Source organism: Gekko japonicus, unplaced genomic scaffold (assembly GCF_001447785.1).
Source record: "Gekko japonicus isolate JY-2015 unplaced genomic scaffold, Gekko_japonicus_V1.1 scaffold853, whole genome shotgun sequence".
Classification (NCBI taxonomy): Eukaryota; Metazoa; Chordata; class Lepidosauria; order Squamata; family Gekkonidae; genus Gekko; species Gekko japonicus.
In genome coordinates, this window is record NW_015164210.1 from 524,065 (window position 1) to 543,919 (window position 19,855).

The 19,855-nt window shown below is 47.9% G+C and overlaps 1 protein-coding gene across 1 annotated transcript in view; it reads left to right on the forward strand.

Annotated features, from left to right (window-relative positions):
* Window positions 1-19,855, forward strand: part of RBPMS (RNA binding protein with multiple splicing) — a 169,398-nt gene that overhangs the window by 118,820 nt on the left and 30,723 nt on the right. Inside the window, exons 5-6 of the mRNA XM_015408437.1 lie at window positions 3,181-3,334; window positions 14,809-14,939. Of these exons, the coding sequence (XP_015263923.1) occupies window positions 3,181-3,334; window positions 14,809-14,939 (285 nt within the window). The remainder of the gene's footprint in view (window positions 1-3,180; window positions 3,335-14,808; window positions 14,940-19,855) is intronic.

The window sequence follows — 19,855 nt, forward strand, 5'->3', positions numbered from 1 at the left end:
GAACAGATTGCTTCTGCAGGCAGGCTTGTGCAGGCAGGCTTATGCTGATAGCTTCCTGCAGGCACAGATCTGTGCTGCCTTCTCCTGCCACCCAGTTCAAAGTGGGAGGAAGTAGAGGACAGCCCAGCCAGGATTGGCTGTCCCCACGTGGAGCTGATCATTCCCCACCGGCACAGTTCTGCGCTGCCTTCTCCTGAAGCTCGGTTGGTTCTGGGATTTTTTTGGAAATCCTGAAATTTTTTCAGGTCCATTAGACCCAAACACAAAAATGCCAGTAAAAAAAATTGCAGACCCCTAGACAGTACTGAAACACAACACTGTGTGAATTATGTTAGATCCACACACTGCTTTGGTGTTACAGTGTTCCTAAGTCTAACATAAAATCTATGAAAACGTAAGTTTGAAGCATAGGAAGGATCAATCGTTTTCCTTTGAATTGATCTTTGGGACACCGGTGTAAACAAGCAGTTCATAATTTTGATTGCATTTCTGTCTGCATACCTGGTGGAGTTGTAATTATGTTCTCCAGTAAGTTAAAGGTGGGGGAACAATGCTCTTATTAGTAAGTCTTCAGTTTTCATAAACATTTCGGAAGATTCTGGCTTGTGCTCTGCCACTGAGCTCCAAAGACTCATGGGCACTTTCACCTTTGGAAGAGGGGTGGTGATTTTTACATATTTGCCCCTGGTGCTGTTTAGGGTCTCCCCCAGTCCCAGGGCTGGCTCGAGGTGTTTCTGCGCCATAGGTGAGCTCAGATGCCAACCTCCTGGTGGGGCCTGGAGACCTCCCATGGGCGCTGCTGCTCTCCGGCTCCCCTTGGCGGCTTCTGCATCCTGCGGGTGAGCCTCCCCCCCGAGCCAATCGAGCCGAGGCTTCCTGGCACAGGGCAGCCGTTAGCGGCTCCTGCTGCTGCAGCGCGCCCGGCAGAGGCATTCCAAGACCCGGCTGGTCCGGAACAGCTGCAGAGTGATGCGGCGGATGGCGAGCCTCGGCTGCCTCCCATCAACGGCTGGGCCCGGCCGAAAGCAGCAGCGCTGGGCGCAGGGAGAGGGTTCTCTGGTGGGCCCCCAGGAGGGAGCGGAGCAGCGAGAGAGTGGCCAGCGAGTCCAGGGGAGAAGGCCAAAGCCAGGAAGGAGAGGGCTGGAAACTCTCCCCCCAGCGGCCCTGCAGATCTCTGGGGCCAGCAGGGGCTCCCGTCCCGGTGGGGAAAGGATGCTGTGGAGTCGGGAAGAGGAGGCCAAGCCGATTGGCCAGAGAAGGAGGTGGTGGAGGGGACTCCGGCGAGCGGCTCCCCAGGCAGAGCCTGGACAGAGGGTGTGGAGGACGAAGGGGGGAGGTGCAGTTCAGCGCCCCATCCAGGGGGTGGGGGACGCGGGGCTGGCTGGGGACGCGGCTGCTTCAGCAGGGGAGAGGCGAACTTCAGTGGCACGCTTAGGCGGCGCGTGGGGTTTTTTTTGGGGGGAGGTGAACTTTGGCGCCCCATCCAGGGCCTGCCGCCCACCCCATCCAGGGCCCGGCGCTCTAGGTGAATGCCTAGTTCGCTTAGCGGGTGAGCCGGCCCTGCCCAGCCACACACACGCACCCCCCCCCCCAGTAATGAAGTTTCTGGGGCTCACTGGGCCATAGTGATAGGGGACAGTGGGAAAGTCTTGCCATTAAAGAGATCTTATTGGACACAGGTCTTGGTTTTTTCAAACACAAATAAGGCCAACTTGGCTATCAACCTGCAGTCCTGGGATACTTCCTTGTTGTGATTAAATTCATGGAATCTTCATATGAGTCCCTATCCATGTGAGTGACTGCATGCTCACAAACCTCCTCCCTATATGGATCCAGTCCTGAAAATTTGTTTAGAATTTAACAATCCTGATCCATATTGGAGGCCCTGTGTGGCTGCTGTTGCTCCAAAAGCACATCTGTTCACAGGTCTCATAGTATAATGTGTGGTTTGGTCTTCAGACTATAACTTCCAGGATATTTCAGGGAAAGCTCTAAGAGTGACCGGCAGAAAACGAATACAAGTTTTATGTGGCAAGGCTTGGTCACGAATGCACTGGGTGAGCTGGTGAGTCCTGCTATTCACAGTATGCGCCTTGTAAGTGACGTACTTTGCAGGAATGAAATAAGGTATGTCAGCACTTGAAATGTGATGTGTAAACGCTGCTTGTCTCTGACCTGGATGGCCCAGGCTAGGCCTGGTTAGTACTTAGAAGGGCGCTTATAAAGGAAGTCCGTAGTTGCTATGCAGGGGCAGGCAGTGGCAAATCACCACTGTTCATCTCTTGCCTTGGAAACCCTGTAGGGTCGACCGCACCTTGTCAGCACCTTTCACCACCAAGTCCTGCTTCATGACAGGAATTAGATTGTTTTCATTCTGGAAACCCCCATTCCCCGAGATGTACAGGAATATACTTGTAGCATCCTTGATGGGTGCAGGACCGTAGCCAGGATTTTGCGGCTTGTGGGGCAAAATTTTTTCTGGTGGGGCTGCCATTATTTGCCATAATGAAGGGAGTGGCACGTGCCCCTCTCCCTCCCCTCCTGCAAGATTTAAAGGGCCCTTCAGCTGATCAGCGGGAAGCACGTGGTCCGCCAATCAGCTGGAGGGCCCTTTAAATCTTGTAGGAGGGGAGGAAACGGGGTGCGCGCCACCCCCTGCTTCTTCCTTTAAATGCTTTTGGGAAGAAGCGGGGTCCCTTTAAGGAAAGGGCAGCGCCCCCAATAGCCCCACCATGGCTATGGGCCAGGATGGGTATAGGTTCCAGTGTGTTCGCTTGTTAAAAAACAAAGAAACTCGAAGGAGCTTGTAATCCTGACTGTGAAGTTGGTTCTTCTCTGCGTCCATTTATAATTTTCTTTTGTTGTCTTTGCCAGCTTCTGTTGTTCGGTTATCTTCAGTGCTTTCAATCTCCTATCCCCCCCCCCCCTACAATGAATTCCAACTACTCCATCTACTGAATTGTTTTCACTGACGAATAGAATGTATTTTTCATCCGGCGTTTGTCCCTATTTAAGGAAATTCATATTTCTCAGGAAGATGTCGCATCCCTATTTCCAAACTATTTTGCTTTTTATGATGCTGTGTTGTTGTCTCATCAGTTTATTACCACCTGCCTTTGGTGGGGGTGGGGTGTTGAATAGAGAACTGACGTTATCTCTTTTTTTCTCCCTCTGCAAAAGGGAATTCGCTTTGACCCAGAAATCCCTCAGACGCTCCGGCTAGAGTTCGCTAAGGCCAACACGAAGATGGCTAAGAGTAAATTAGTGGGAACGCCAAATCCAAGCACTCCAGCCGCCCCCAACACTGTACCTCAGTTCATTACCAGAGACCCATGTAAGTGTGTGTGGATTTACATTGTAAATAAGCATAAGTATGTGCCTCCCAAGAATCGAGTCTTCAGTAAACAGAAGGACACTTGTGCATAGTTTTTTCCAACATCGGTAGTTTCAGCACTCCAGTTTTATACTGTTTTGCACTGCTACTTCAGATAGGGAATCTACTATTGAGGGAGTCCTCAAACGTTTGAGCCTGTTGGCACCTTTGGAATTCTGATGCAGAGTGGGTATGCACAACTACAAAATGGCTGCCGCAGGAGGTGGAGCCAAACACAAAATGGACGATGCAGGAGGTGGAGCCACACATACACACGGAGGAAGCCCAAGTGCTGGGTACAAGAAGGCTAATATTTTTAAATATGTATACTGGGAAAGAGGAGTGAGAAAGAGAGTAAAACCAATACTGTGGTGGCAGCTGCCACCCAAACAGCATGGATTTAACCTGCGCACTCAATCATACCTCTCATGGCCAGTCAGAAGCCTTGCTAGGCAGGATCCCTACCTGACCCCACCCACTTTCTAAAAATACTTGATGTTAGCAGTACCATGGACTTGTTGCTGTCCTTCTCTGCTTTGTTACCTGGCTCAAAAGAACAGCAATGGTTATTCCATAGTCTCTTGCAATACAGAGGAACCAGCATGACAACAGTAGCTCATTCTTCTTAAGAATCATCATATTCTTTCTTTAAAACGTCCCGCAGAAAACCAGCTGTGAACGTCCACTGAATCTTCCAGCAAAAGAGCGATCACCAAACTCCTAGTGGTCAGTTGCAGATTCTACTGTAGGCGCTGTAGATCCAGCAGTAAAACAACAATAAATTTGCCAGGGCATCCTTGGCTTAGATTAATGCTGAGCTAAGAAAGCAGACATAGCATTTTGTTTTTCTTTCCTGGGCAAGGTTGGAGGGGTAAATGGGTTGGCTGACAAACAGAAACATTGTCAATTATACCAGAACTTCCAGAAACTATAGATGCTATCTGTGTCTCCCCCTTCTTCTAGAATGACTGTTTTAGTTATCATTTAGAAATGAAGCAAGTACGTATTTGTCTTCTGGAGTACCATCTTTAATTATCCTGTTGAAGCAAATACGATTAATTGACTGAAGCCTCTTGAATTGCATGACACCACCACACTAACAGTGCCATTTTAAGCAGGTCTGCTCATAATCCTAATCAGGCCTCTTCATCTAGGGCTTATTCCCAGGAGAGTGCTCTTAGACAACTGCATGGTTAGTGCTGTTCAGCAGAAGATAGCCGTTGCTGAATATCTATTGCATGGGAGCCAGTTTAGTGTAGTGGTTAAGAGCGCCGGACTCTAATCTGGAGAACTCCGCGTGCAGCCCAGCTGGGTGACCTTGGGTCAGTCCCAGTCCTCTTGGAGCGGTTCTGTCAAGAGCAGTTCTCTCAGAACTCCCAAGCCCCACCTGCCTCACAGGGTGTCTATTGTGGGGAGAGGAAGGGAAGGAGATTGTAAGCTGCTCTAAGACGACGACTACTACTACTTCTCCTCCTCCTCCCCCCCCCTCCAGGATCAATCTAAAGTTGTAGAGCACACCTTAATATTGGGTCACATCCTTCCTTGTGCAGAAGTGCTTCCTGCTCCCTGAGTTGCCAGCACAAGTCTTTCTCCTCCTCTCCTTGAGAGGAGAATGAGGTGTGTGTGCAACAACGAATGGCGCCCCTCCCTCGTTTTGCTTTTCCTTACCACCATTTTGGGTTGGGTTGGGATGAGTGGGAGGTGAGCAGCTGATAGGATGGATTTGCGAGGAGACCGAGAAGGCCTTCCCCACAGGGTCCTTGTCTGTAGAAGAGCACGTGGAGCCGCCGCTGAGCCACAGCCACACTTAGAAACCATTCTCCCGTCTCCAGTGGTTTCTCAGTGCAGTCCTCCAGCAAATTAGTTGCCACCCAAGAGTCTGCGGCTCCAGGCTGGATGGCCTTTTAAGCTCTGACGAGGGAAAGGCACCGTCTCTTACTAGACGGTTCGAAAGCAGGTTAGCTTGAGGAAATGGGAAGCTGTATAAATGTTTGAAATGGCAGGAAATATTAATTATTGAAACGGCAGGCTGTGTGACAAGTGAAAGATTTTGAGGCCAGAAAGATAGGTGGTGTTGCGTTCGTGGCGTGTGCTACCTTGTTTGTAGGGCATAGATCTAACCCACCAGTTCCTCCAGAAATTTGAAACGAAACGTTGTTTATAACATTTAGCTTAGCGTGACCTGAGACACGTGGGCCCTGTTCAAATGACAGTCACTAGGACATGAGGCTGGCCTTGTACTGAGTCAGACCCTATTGGTCTACTCTCTTTTTCTTGTGAATATTGTGTGTGCGTGTGCGTGCGCGCACACCTGAAAGTCATAGTTGACTTCTGGCATCCCCTAGTGGGGCTTGGACATTTCAGAGCGATGGCGTGCTATTGCCTGCCTCTGCATCTCAGCCCTGGTATTTCTTAAAGGTCTCCCTTCCAAGTACTTGCCAGCATCAACTCTGCTTAGCTTCTGAGATCTGATGAAACTGGGCCGGCCTGCCTGCCTATTGGTCTACTCTTGACGGGCAACAGCTCTCCAGGTATTTTACATCACCTCCCACCTGATCGTTTTTTAACTGGCAATACCTAGGAGTGCCCCCTCTAAGCTGTGGAGTCCTGTGAGCAAAAATTCTACTTAGTGAGCTCCTGGCATTAAAGTTGTGAGCAAGCGATTTGGCTCCTGCATAATTTTGTTATCTCTGGAGCCCTCCTTCCGGAGCTGAGACAAAAATGTGTGAGCCGGAGGCTAAAAAACTGTGAGCCAGCTCACACCAACTCAGCTTAGAGGGAACACTGCCTAGGACTCACATACACACTGGGAACCTCTATGAGTGCTGAGGTCAAGATTGAGGTCTCAGAGTCGTGCGACTGTTTCCCCTGTGTCCCTCATCATGTGTGGAACCTAGTGAGAAATACGTGTGAGTTCAAGTCATGTTCCTGGTCTCACCACTGTGGCAGGCTTCCAGTGTATCATTTAAACAACCACAGATCCAGTGGCTGTGTGAAGACACTCTTGACTTCAGTTTTCCTCTGAAGCATGAACGTGTCTTCTCTTATCCCAGTTTTACCCAAAGGAAGAGGACGTTTATTGGACAGTATTATCTCTGTCGGAGTATAGTCTCGGCCTTTTGGCTAAGATCAAGTGTAGTTAATTGTTGTGCTTCCCTTGTGAAATGTGATAGCTCTATGTTCACAAATGGTAAATACGTGCTGATGAGGTGTTAGAAAATTGTGCATTCACACTCCTCGTATCTGTTGCTGAACGTAACCCTGCTGTTGCCTCCATGTTCTACTTGCTGATCTCAAACAGATTCATGCAGCTGTCGGCCTGAACGATTTCATTGTCACAAAGAGAACCAATGTGTTGTGGTGGTCAGAGTGTTGGACTAGGATCTTGGAGACCCAGATTCGAATCCCCACTCTGCCATGGAAGTTTGCTGAGTGACCTTGAGCTGATCGCACGCTCTCAGCCTAACCTTCCTCACAGTGTTGTTGTAAGTAAAATGGAGGAGACAGTGTTGGGAGCTACTTTGGCTACCCACTGGGGAAACAAGAGCTATATAAATGCTATAAATAAATAAAGACTGAAGGTCACTTGAACCTAACTTATTTCGTAGAATCATAAGAGTAGGAAGGGACATCCAGGGTCATCTAGTCCAACTCCCTGCACAATGCAGGAAATTCACAAATACCTCCCCCTCAGGGCTATTTTTGGGCAGGAACGCACAGGAGCGGAGTTCCGGATGGCTCCCGAGTTGGCCACGCCCAGCAGGAACTCATTAGCATAACAGGCCACACCCAACAGCAGGAACTCATTAGGATTGGCTACATTAGGGGTGTGTGGCCTAACATGCAAAGGAGTTCCTGCTACAAAAAAAGCCCTGGGTTTTGACCACAAACAAGGTAAACAGAATAAGAAGCAAAAGGTGGGTGTGGCTGGATGACCACACTTCTGGTAACATGGGGGTGCGGCCTGATGTGCTAATGAGCAGTGCTGTCAGGGGTGTGGCCTAATATGCTAATGAGTTTCTGCTGTTGGATGTGGCCTATTATGCTAATGAGTTCCTGCTGGGCTTTTTCTACAAAAAGAGCCCTGCTCCCCCTCCACATCCCCAGTGACCGTTGCTCCGCTCCCAGAAGATGACAAAAAACCTCCAGGATCTCCAGCCAAACTGGCCTGGAGAACAATTGCTTCCTGACCCCAAAGTGGTGATCAGCATTTCCCTGGGCATGTAAGAAAGGGCCGCAAGACCAAAGCACTGAGGCATCCCTTCCTGCCCTCCCTCTCATGATCTGTCTAAGTTTACAGAACCAGCATGGCTGACAGATGGCCATCTAGCCTCTGTTTGAAAACCTCCAAAGAAGGAGAGCCCACCGCCTCTTGAGGAAGCCTGTTCCACTGAGGAACCTCTCAAACTGTCGGGAGGTTTGCCAGAATCACCTGTGAAAAATGAGGTTCTGACAACTGTTTGCTGCCTGCACCCCTTTTGAGGATGAATTGGAACGTTTGTACTAAATTGGAACCCACAGATCCACATCTTGTGTGTGGAGAGCATCAGAGGAAAGCACCTCTGCTAACAGAATAGATCTGCAGGACCCAGGCCATGATCTCCGTGAATGGTGGAGGAAGACGAAGTAGCCACCAACCCCTTTAAAGGGAGATTAGACAGATTTTGTGAAGGATAGCTTTATCAGGGCCACCAGCCATGGGAACTAAAGGGAACCTCCACTTTCAGATGCAATAAACCTCTGAAAACCAGTGCCATGAGGCAACATCAGGGGAAGGCCTCGGGCTCTATGCCCTGTTGTTGGCACACCATAGTAACTGGTTGGCTTGCTGTGTGAGACAGGATACTGGACTAGATGGATGACTGGTCTGATCTAGCAAGGCTCTTCTTATTTTCTTATGGTTTAACAATCTGTTGTGATGGTGCCATAAGATTGATTATTATGTTCTGAGAGGTTTGTCATCATTTAGGTGTCTTTGACCCCTTGGGGAAGGAAAGACCACATTGGCTTCTTGGATCTGCTACCATGTTTCCTTCTTGTTGGAATAGCAACGGCTTGAGCTTGCGAGAGCTCTTGTTTTAGGAGAGCCCACCCTTCACTTGCTTCTTTCCCTTTCAGCAGTCTTGCCCATGGAATGATTCTCATCATACCTCTGAGTTTATTAAAGTCTGCCTTACTGAAATCTAACACACATGTGTGGTTATGAACTTCTTTGGTCTCCCACAGCAAAAGGAATTCTAGCAGGACATGATCACTTCCCCCTAAGGTCCCCGCCACCTTCACCCCATCTACCATCTCTTGCCTGTTGGTCAATATTAAGTCGCGTATGGCCAAGCACCCTTGTAGCTTCCTCCACCATTTGATGAAGGCAGTTGTCGTCCAGACAGGTTAGGAAGTTGCGTGACTGTGGACGCTTTGCAGAGTTTGTCTCCCAGCACACATCAGGGAAGTTAAAGTCACCCATAACTTGAAAAGCAAAGACAATATAAAACTTCTGGGATATTACGAATGCCAGTTCTGGGTTGGGAAATACCTGGAGATTTTGGGGCGGAGCCTGAGGAGGGCGGGGTTTGGAGTGGGGAGGGACTTCAGAGGGGTATAATGCCACAGAGTCCACCTTCCAAAGGAGCCATTTTCTCCAGGGGAAGTGATCTGTGTTGCCTGGAGATTAGTTGTAATCCCAGGAGATCTTCAGCTGCCACTGACCACTTTAGAGGAGACCTTTGCTGTACAGGAAGAGAGTTTGGCTGTATTCTAATGTATTTAAGCTGTTTAAGGAATCCTGTGTGGACCATATTGGATATGTATGAATGTATTAGATGTTAAAAAGGTAAAGGTTCCCTTGCTCGAAAGCCAGTTGAATCCGACTCTAGGGTTGCGGTGCTCATCTCCGTTTCGAAGCCGAAGAGAGCCAGCGCTGTCCGAAGACGTTTCCGCGGTCATGTGGCCAGCATGACTAAACGCCAAGGCGCATGGAACGCTGTTACCTTCCCACCAAAGTGGTACCTATTTATCTACTTGCAATTTCTTGCTTTCGAACTGCTAGGTTGGCAGGAGCTGGAACTAGAGATGGGAGTTCACTCCATCATGCGGCACACTCAAGTCTCGAACTGCTGAACTACCGACCTTCCACAGCCTGCAGTTCAGCGTCTTAACCACTTGAGCTACCGCAGCTCCTTGTATTTGATGTTAGTTGTTTATAAACTTTGAATTAAATTATCTTTAGGACTTTACATGTCCATCTCTATTTTTACACAGTGCTACAGCCTCAGTGCTGTGATTTTGTATCAAACTTGCTTTCACTGTGTTACTATGATATAGTTATACCCCCTGGATGCTGGCAATCCTATGGGGTATACGATTTTGGAGGAGTACATGGAATATACTGAATGATGGAAATCTGGAGATGGGTGATAGGTTTTCCTTCTGCAGAGTACCCTGGTTTCCTTTTTGAGTACTGTCTGCTATTATTAACGACTCTTGCAGGTTTCTGGTGTGCCTCAGACGTCTGTGACACCTTTCTTGCCAGAGATGATGGTGGGAGAGAAAAAACAAGTGCACACCACATAAAATAATAGGGCCATCATACCGTTTTCTTGCTTTAAAACCGCTGTCAGTCTCCAGCATACTCACAACAGTGTGGCATCATAACATAGGGGAAATGCTCCTTGCTCTCACACTGGTGACTTTGTAGTTGAGCTAATCCTTTTCTAAAACAAGCTCTAAAGAAACGATAATTAAGCACGAGAGCTAAAAATAATTGGGGAAGAATATGATCAAATGCAGTTACATTGTCCGATAACGCTAGGAGGGGAAAGTTTCCCCAGAACTCTTATTTAGCGAGAGGGGGTGAATGACATTCTGCAGACACGAATCTGCCTCTTGGCTTTACGTCCTTATTGCGTTCCTCCCGTCTCGTATCTGGGGGGGGGGAGGTTAGGGTGCTCTGTATGTCTCTATAGGACTGTTGCTCTCTCCTCAGCATGACCACAGCCCTTAGGAATGAATGGTAGAAGAGGGAGGGTTGTTTGCCTTAGCTCTGGCCAAGTTTTTTTACTGTTTATCTTATTTTAAAATCAACAGCATAAACACGGAATCTGCAGTGTAATTAAAGCGCATTCCCTGCCAGCTTGGCTGCGATTTAACTCCTGTGGCTGTCGGTCTTGAATGTTTTCTGCCATTGTGTTTCGGAACAGGGGAAGGAAAGGATTGTTAAATGTGCCATGAATCAAGGCTGAAAAGTGCCCTGAACCAAGGCGGACTCCAAGTTTTGTTGGCCTACTGCAAGAGGCCTGCAGTGGGGACCGCTTTTCTTTCCCCCTACGTGGTGGTACCCCCACCTCTTCTGTTACTGCTGGCAAGGACCTCAGTGCCATTGTGGAATGGCAGACAGGCAGGGCAGAAGCCTGTTAGACCCCCCCTCCCCGGGCGAAGCTGAAGAGGAGCAGTGACTGACTATGTTGTAAGCCAGAATCCAAAGTGTCACATCAGTTGGGAAAACTTATGAAAAAACACAACCTACAAACAGTATTCAGACCCACCAGAAAAATACAACAGATGCTACAATTGGCAAAAGACAGAAGAGACCCCCTCACTTCTGCAGGAGTATACCGCATACCATGCAGTTGTGGACAAGTTTACATCAGGACCACACAGCGTAGCATTCGGACAAGAATAAAAGAACATGAAAGACACTTTAGACTTGGCCAACCTGAAAAATCAGCAGTGGCTGAACATAGCCTAACTCAAACAGGACACAGTATTTTGTTCCAAGACACTGAAAGATTGGACAACACTTTCAATTACCATGTCAGATTACACAGGGAAGCCATTGAAATTCACAAACATAAACATAATTTCAATAGGAAAGAAGAGAGTTTAAAAATAAATAGGACATGGCTTCCTGTCCTGAAAAACACAAAAGGCTCTACATCAGACAATAGCACTACAGATAAGATTAGAATTTCAACAACCTCCTCAGGAAGCAGGAAACCTCCTCAGGAAAGCTCCTCCATTAGCATATCCATAGCCTGGGGAACTCCTACAAGGCAATGACTCAGCCCTACCCACCTTCTGGAGTAGATATAGATTTACTGCCTACCATTTTCTTCTCACCTTGACACAGAGAGTATTCCATCTTTCTGTGTTTATACCTCTGAGGATGCCAGTCACAGTTACTGGCGAAATGTCAGGTTCTACAATGCCAAGACCACGGCCACACATCCCGGAAAATCTACAGCAACTAATGTCACACCTTATTTATTTATTTATTGAATTTATACCCCGCCCTCCCTTGGTCTAACCTCTCCGTTTCTCTGTGCTGCTCCACAAGGTTCTGAGACCAGGGGACCTTCAGCGTGCATTCGAAGAAGGAAACTTGGGGAATCCTCGGAGCACGTACAGAATTGCTTGTAAATGCTCGCCAGTCCAACATCTTTGGCTCCCGGCCATTATAAATGCATGTGGCGATTAAATGTGACAACCTGTGAACAGCTGAAACTTTCCATAGGCCCAGGATGTGGTGTGGATGCCTCACGGATTACGTGCGTCAGAATAAATACAGCGTTTAAGTTCACAGTAGCAGAACTTTGATGGAAATGGGATCGTGTCATCTTCGATGCTTGAAGAGGCAGGCATTGTGTCTGCCTGTACGAACAGCAGAGGGATTCCCCTGTTTCCTCTTTGTAGGCCCTGATGTCACAGAGCTGCTTGTAAAGAAGCCATCCTCACATGCAGCCAGAAGTGCAGACCTGGAAAGACCGTATCAACTACAGATGCCGCTCAGTTTGTGGCATGCAAAAAGTTGTGCTTACGGGAGTGTGTGTCTTAATTCGGCTACGCATATCTTAAGTGGACGTGGCTTTAAAAAGATTTGTGCTAAATTTTGCTCTTTTGCATCTTTTAAAGCAGCATTTCTCAGGGATACTTTTTTTTTCTGAATTAAAAGGCTTGTTTGCTTTTAATTCAAATGGGAGGCATGCCACTTTTGCGCCCAAAAGAGATTTACTTCTTACAGTATATGAGGGAACTATCCGCTCTGAGAGAAGGCCACCCGGTTTTGTTTGTTTATTTTCCCATGATGAGTCACTGTCCTGGGGAAAGCAAGATTCGCGTCCGATAGCACCTTAAAGACCGACAAGATTTCCAGGTTATAAGCTTGTTTATTAGTAGTAGCAGGGCTATTTTGGGGCAGGAACGGACAGGAACAGAGTTCCGGCTGGCTCCCAAGTTGGCCACGCCCAGCAGGACCTCATTAGCATAATAGGCCACACCCAACATCAGAAACCCATTAGGATTGGCTACATTAGGGGTGTGTGGCCTAACATGCAAAAGAGTTCCTGCTACAAAAAAAAGCCCAAGGTTTTGACAACAAACAAGGTAAACAGAATAAGAAGCAAGAGGTGGGTGTGGCTGGATAACCATACTTCTGGCAAAGTGGGTGTGGCCTAATATGCTAATGAGTTATGCTGTCAGGGGTGTGGCTGGATATGCTAATGAGTTTCTGTTGTTGGGTGTGGCCTATTATGCTAATGAGTTCCTGCTGGGCTTTTCCTAACAAAAAAAGCCTTGAGTAGTAGTATTAATATTATTAGTATTTCTCTCTCTCTCTTTTTTGCCATCAAGTCAAGCTGACTTCTGGTGACCCCTAGAGGGACTTGAAGGCAAAGAAACGTTCATAGGTGGCTTGCCATCGCCTGCCTCTGTGTCATGGCCCTGGTACTCCTTGGAGGTTGCCCTTCCAAATACTAGCCAAGGCTGACCCTGCTTCGCTTCCGAGATCTGACTAAGATCAGGCTTGCCTGGGCCATCCAGGTCAGGGCAGGATATAAGAGTCAAAGTTCCCTTCATCAGATGTCTCCCGAAAGATTTGACTCTCAAAAGCTTCTACCCTGGAAATCTTGTTGGTCTTTAAGGTGGTATCGGTCTCAGATTTTGTTCTTCTACTTCAGACCAATACACCTACCTATTTGAAACCGTCCTGGGAGATCTTCTTCTGAGAGTGTACAATATACAGCCGAAATGATCAGCCTGAGGCAGAAGGTGATTGGAAGGGGTCAGAGGGCACTTGTTGTGACACTGCGTGAGGCGTTCTCCTTTGTGGCTGGATATTTTGTAGGGGTGTGCAATCCAAAATTTACAAATAAATGATTACTAAACAATGCAGGAAACGCTATGAATCTGAACCACGTTATTTTTGTCATATCAGAGCCATTGGAACCCTTCCAGCTGGACTGGTTCTTCTGGTGCCTCATTGTCTGCTTTTGGCTTTTCAGGAGGTGGCAAGACTGGTGCAGCAAGTCTATAGCTTGATTTGGCATCAGCAAATAGACTTATCTCAAAGATGCTGCCAGCTGGAGGACTTCCTCCCAAACAGAATCATCCCATTTGGTGTTTTTACGTTCAGTGTTTCCACTTTCCGCCAGTCTTGCTGTTTCGGAAGGGTCTTCAAATCTGGTAGCGCCATAGTACTAGGTGTCTAGGCGTGACAGGCAGGCAGAAGGAAGTCTTTGGTTGTATCCACTGGCAGACAGGCAAAGCCGAAGGTGGTAGGTAAAGCTCTTCAGTTGAGCTGTGGGGTCGGAGACAATAAGAAACAGCAGGGATCCATCACTCTCTTTCCATCTCTTATTGGAGAGAGTTACCTTGCCCACTATGGGTATGGATAAGATAAAGAAAAAGCAGACATCCATTATACTTTACTTTCTCTGTGTGCCAGCACAAAGAGAGAAATACTTGCCTGTCCCTTGTCCCTTGGGGAAGGGAGCAGCGGCAAGCACAAATAGAGGCTGGCTAGTGGGCTAAGCCATTGTTTGTGGACCACTGTTGCAAAGGTTGATGAGACCATTTAGGGAGGGCAGTTGCCACGTGATTAATCACCCCATGTAAGTATTCTTTACAAGCCGATGCATCTCTTTTTGTTGGGAATAACCCACACAACAAATGTCCTTAAGTACGTCGTGTCTTATTAATTCATTCTTGAATATAACAAAGGAGTACTTTACTGTAGATTTCTTCCCCCCACTCAGATATAGCTCGTTTTCAGTTTTACGTGCAGCGTCCAAGAAGCTCCATTAATCATTTGACCAGGATTTCCACCAGGGCTCCTTTCCCCCCCTCCGTCTGTGACTGCCGATAAACTTTGCCCCGTTTTGCATTCTCTCTCCAGCCCCAACGCCCAGTTGCTTTTGTGGGATAGTCACAGCCTTTTAACGTGTGCTATACACGTATTTGGCTTTTGCACCTTATTTCCCAGTGAAATGTTCTTACTGATTTTACTTTTAATTGCAATTTTAAAAAAAAAGAGAGAGAGAGATGGAGGGGCCATTTTAGTTCAGCTTTAAAGAAGATTCTCTTCTGTGTGTATGCTGTTGTTGTTTTGTTGGTTCCGGAGTTTTCTGTTTTTATAACCATGGCCTCTCATTCTTCTCTTGCAGATGAGCTCACAGTGCCTGCACTTTACCCCAGTAGCCCTGAAGTGTGGGCGCCATACCCTCTCTACCCAGCGGAGTTAGCACCTGCTCTACCTCCGCCTGCTTTCACCTACCCCGCTTCACTGCATGCCCAGGTAATTTGTGCCAATCAGTCACCACTTCACCCACGTTATCACCTGATCCTCTCCAGTGTGCACCGTACAACTAACACCTGTCTGGCTAACAGGCACACCAGAGAGAAATTAATGATCACATCTCGATCAAGCTGACGCGACTTCCTGGGACTACTGGGGACAGGCTTACGAAAAATGACCACCCCTCCACTGCCTGATACGACACTCAACCACCTCTCTCTTCCTGAGTAATCTCACCTCCGTTCGCACAAGGCAGTTAGAGAAACCTGCTGGGTCTTTGTACACATATATACCCCCCCTTGTATATATGGACTCTATTTCCCAGACTTGTCTTTCCAGCATTTTTGTTCAGCTTCCGAGGCTGAATCATGGCCTCCAAGCGGATAAACGTAAGCGCGTGTGAGTGACTGTTCGTGCAGTGTGGGCACCTGAAGCCAGCGAAAAGAACGATCCATAAAACAATATCATATTTAGGGACAATGCCAAGGGTCTTTATGTTTTTTGGCGGAGAGTTAATAGAAAACTACTTTGAGAGCTCTAGTATTTCATGGCCTCAGGAGTCTTGATCAGGTAGTCTGACCTTCAGTAGAAGACATGCTTGGGAGAATCAACTGGCGCTTCTTTAATCCAGGCCAGACTTCCTGGCTAAGATCCACTATCAGTGAGCGGCTTTGTTAGCACCCAGTGCTGTAGCATAGTTGAGGCTTAGCGGCCTAGAGGGGAGAGCTGCTCTGTTTTCTAAAAGTTATAATTTAAATGATATCAGAAGCAAAGGGGCGTGGAAGTCTAGCCTGCTCCACTGGACCGCATTCAGCTGTGGATAATGGCGTCGCCTGTCTTAATGCCCACCCTTTGTGTGTAAAATGTTTCCATGCGAGGTTCAGTGGCCAGCTCTTATAGGCGGATGCTAATTGGCGTCTCATTGCAGTCTCCTTCAAATTTGAGAGGAGGAAGGATGCCATTGGAGAAGAGCTATACCGTGGCGGTCAAGTGCGTGCTTGCATGCAGGGGCTCCCAATTTCAATCCCAGGCATGTACAGTTGAAAGTATCTTGGCGGGGGGGGGGGCATAATTAAGTTACGCTCAGGGCTATTTTTGGGCAGGAACGCACAGGAACGGAGGCTCCCAAGTTGACCACGCCCAGCAGGCACTCATTAGCATAATAGGCCACACCCAACAGCAGAAACTCATTATGATTGGCTACATTAGGGGCGTGTGGCCTAACATGCAAAGGAGTTCCTGCTACAAAAAAGCCCTGGGTTTTGACAACAAACAAGGTAAACAGAATAAGAAGCAAAAGGTGGGTGTGGCTGGATAACCACACTTCTGGTAACATGGGGGTGTGGCCTAATGTGGTAATGAGCTGTGCTATCATGGGTGTGGACTAATATGCTAATGAGTTCCTGCTGTTGGGTGTGGCCTATTATGCTAATGAGTTCCTGCTGGACTTTTTCTACAAAAAGAGCCCTGGCCTTACGCTATTTATAGTCTGCTTTTCTCATGGGGACTCCAGGTGGATTACGCATCGTGAGTCAGCGCAGTCAGCAAAATGGATCGTATTTATTTATTTATTCAATTTATACCCCGCCCTCCCCGCCAAGGCAGGCTCAGGGCGGCTTACATAAAAGTGAATACATAAATAACAGTTGAAATTATCATAAAACCATCTAAAAACAGTTCAATTGTAAAACAATTCAGTATCGTAAAGTGCTAGCGGTATTTCTTAATTGCTTAGCAATGGCGGTATCGTACGAACGCATTCAAGATCTAGCTAGATGTTCAGCTCGTTGGCAGGCACAGGGTGTGGGTGGCAAAACTCATAGAGATGGAAGGGACCTCCAGGGTCATCTGGTCCAACCCCCTGCACAATGGAGGAAATTCACAAATATGTTGTCGAAGGCTTTCACAGCCGGACTTCATTAGTTGTTGTAGATTTTCCGGGTTGTGTGGCCGTGGTCTTGGCATTGTAGAACCTGACGTTTCGCCAGTCGCTGTGACTGGCATCCTCAGAGGTATAACACTGGAAGATGGAGTACTCTCTGTGTCAATTCCCAATTACTTCCCTCTCCACACCTCCAGTGACCGCAGTTGCACGCCCAGAAGATGACAAAAAACCTCCAGGATCTCCAGCCAAAATGAGAACGTTCAATAAGCAATGCACTAGGATTTTAGAAGTCTGGAACCACCTGAAGGAACTGAAGCCTAGCATAGGTGTTAAAATGGTACATACACATTAAGCAGTACAAGGTGTACACAACAGGATCCTGCTCACAAGAAGCTATATACAGCAGTATAGACCACAATCCCTTGCTCATATTATTCAAGTAAGTTTGTGGACCGTTTTGTACAGTGGAATCCCTGTTTCCTGCATAGAGAAAAGCCCTCTTGAATAGTTCAGTTTTGCATAGTTTTCAGAAAGCTGGGAGAGCAGAAACTTTCCTAATCTCCTCGGGCAGGCTATGTGATATCAGCTTATAGCCCTTTTATAGATGTATAATTTGTGTCCCTACCAGGTTCTTGAGCTTCCATGCAGCTGCTGAAAGAGATTGTCAGTGAGTTAATTGCTCCAAATTGCAGGGCCAACTACCTTTTAATGAGGATTTGTACTGATAGCGGCTGATGTTTCCATAATCATGCCGCAACTCCCTGTAACTTAAGTTTCTGTGTCCAGTCCTCGGCACGAAAAAAATAGAGTTGGCCTTGAGTTTTGCTCCTCATCTCCTCTCAGTCTGTCCACCAGACAGTGTTGCCTGTGCTACAGTCGGCGATCCCTTGTAGAGCCACTGGGGTTTGGGGAGGATTAGTGTGGTCCCTCTGCAGCTTTTGAGAATCCTGAATCAGCGTGCCGGACCGCTTAAAGCTCTTTCTCCTGGAAGTGTCCTAGGGAAGACCAGGACAAAATTCCACATCGACAAGGGCTTAGTTTTAAACACCAAGTCTGTGCCATCAGGTCAGTGAAGTCGTTGTTGATCTTTGCAGAACTTTAGTCCCTGCACCTTGTTCCATTCACCATTTTCTTCATCTTTTGGAAGCTGCTTGCTTTGTGAAGGAGGCAAGCTGCTTTTCCTCTTGTTTCTAGGATTTACACGTTCTGTTTTGGACATGGTACCACCTGGCCTAGATGGCCCAGGCTAACCCAATCTAGCTTTTGGAAGTAAAGCAGGGTCGGCCCTGGTTAGCACTTGGATGGGGGACCACCATGGAAGTCCAGGGTTGCTATGCAGAGGCAGGCAATGGCAGAACCACCTCTGAACGTCTCTTGCCTTGATACCCCTACAGTACTGAAGTTGGCCGCGACTTGACAGGACTTTACGCTCCCATCATCAGGACGTAATCCAGGAGCCTGTTGGTGAAACCTGAACTACTGACAATACTCTGTTAGCGATTTACTAGTTGCTTATTTAAAATGGTTTTATCTTAATTATCCTCCCAGTTCTCGGTCATGTTTTTCCTCCAACTTGACAAATAGAAGAGGTTCCCACTGAAGCCAGATGGGCTGGAGGTGGTGAAAGAGCTGAACTTTGGGGAATGTAGTCTTTGGCTGAGGTTTTTGCAGCAGGGAGGATTGACTTTGTGTTCTCTTGGGATGTGGCCGGGGACTTCTGAGAGACAGTTTGGTGTAGTGGTTAGGAGCATGGACTCTAATTTGAGATAACAGGGTTTGATTCCCCACTCCTCCACATGCAGCTGCTGGTGTGACCTTGGGTCAGTCACAAGTTCTTTCAGAGCTGTTCTCTCAGGAGCAGTTCTCAGTCAGAGCTCTCTCAGCCCCATCTACCTCACAGGGTGCCTGTTGTGGGGAGGGAAAGGGAAAGGAGATTGTAAGCCGCTCTGAGACTCCTTTGGGTAGTGAAGGATGGGGTATAAATCCAATCTCTTCTTCTTTTACCTCACAAGGTGCCTGTTGTGGGGAGGGGAAGGGAAAGGAGATTTGTAAGCCGCTCTCAGACTCCTTTGGGTAGTGAAGGGCGGGGTATAAATCCAATCTCTTCTTCTTCTTCTTTTACCTCACAGGATGTCTGTTGTGGGGAGGGGAAGGGAAAGGAGATTGTAAGCCGCTCTGAGACTCCTTTGGGTAGTGAATGGTGCGGCATAAATCCAATTTCTTCTTCTAAGGGGCCCACACAAGCTAAAGGGGCACACCAAAGCATGGCGGCTTTCCTGAGCGAACGAAACTTTGCTAGACTTCCTCCTCTTCAAAGTTGCTGCCTGGAAACTTGGTGGTGGTGGTGGAGAACAAAATGGAACATGAAGCCGAACGTGAGGGAAACAGCTTCTGACAGGGAGGAAAAGGAAAATCAGCTCCAAATGGAGCGCTATCTTTTATTCACGACTTGTGGTGGGGCGGACTGAGCGCACGAGGCCGAAAATAATCCCCCAAAGCTCCACACCTCTCTGGCGAAGTGGGAGGCAAGAATGCCAAGTAATGTATGTCCTGTCACAAGCATTTTTTCTGCTCACTGAACCCTGCGGCCTGGGACTCCTAATGGCCCTTGAGAGCAGGCGGGCTCTAGTTAAAAATTAACAAACAAAGGGGGGAAAGTAATTAAATATGGATGGCAGTGATCGCTGAGCCGTCTGTCTGCCCTGAGCCTCTGCACACTTGAGTGGTCCTAGGCAGCTCCCTCCCTCCCTCCCTCCTGCAAGTTTGCAAGAATGCTGGGCGATGTGTGTGCTTCCCGGGAAAGGGCCTTCGATCCACACTATGGGGGAGAGCAGCTATGCAGCTGCTGTATATTCGAAGCCTGGCGAAAGCAGGATGGCAAACTGGGGCTCTTGTAACATAGGCAGAAGTGCAGCGGAGTGCTGGTTGGGCGGTATCATGGGGTCCAAGCAGGAACGGAATGGATTACCTGCGTTCGCATTGTCCCTGGCGCATGACAGTGACTCTCCATGGGGCCTGACCCACGTTGACT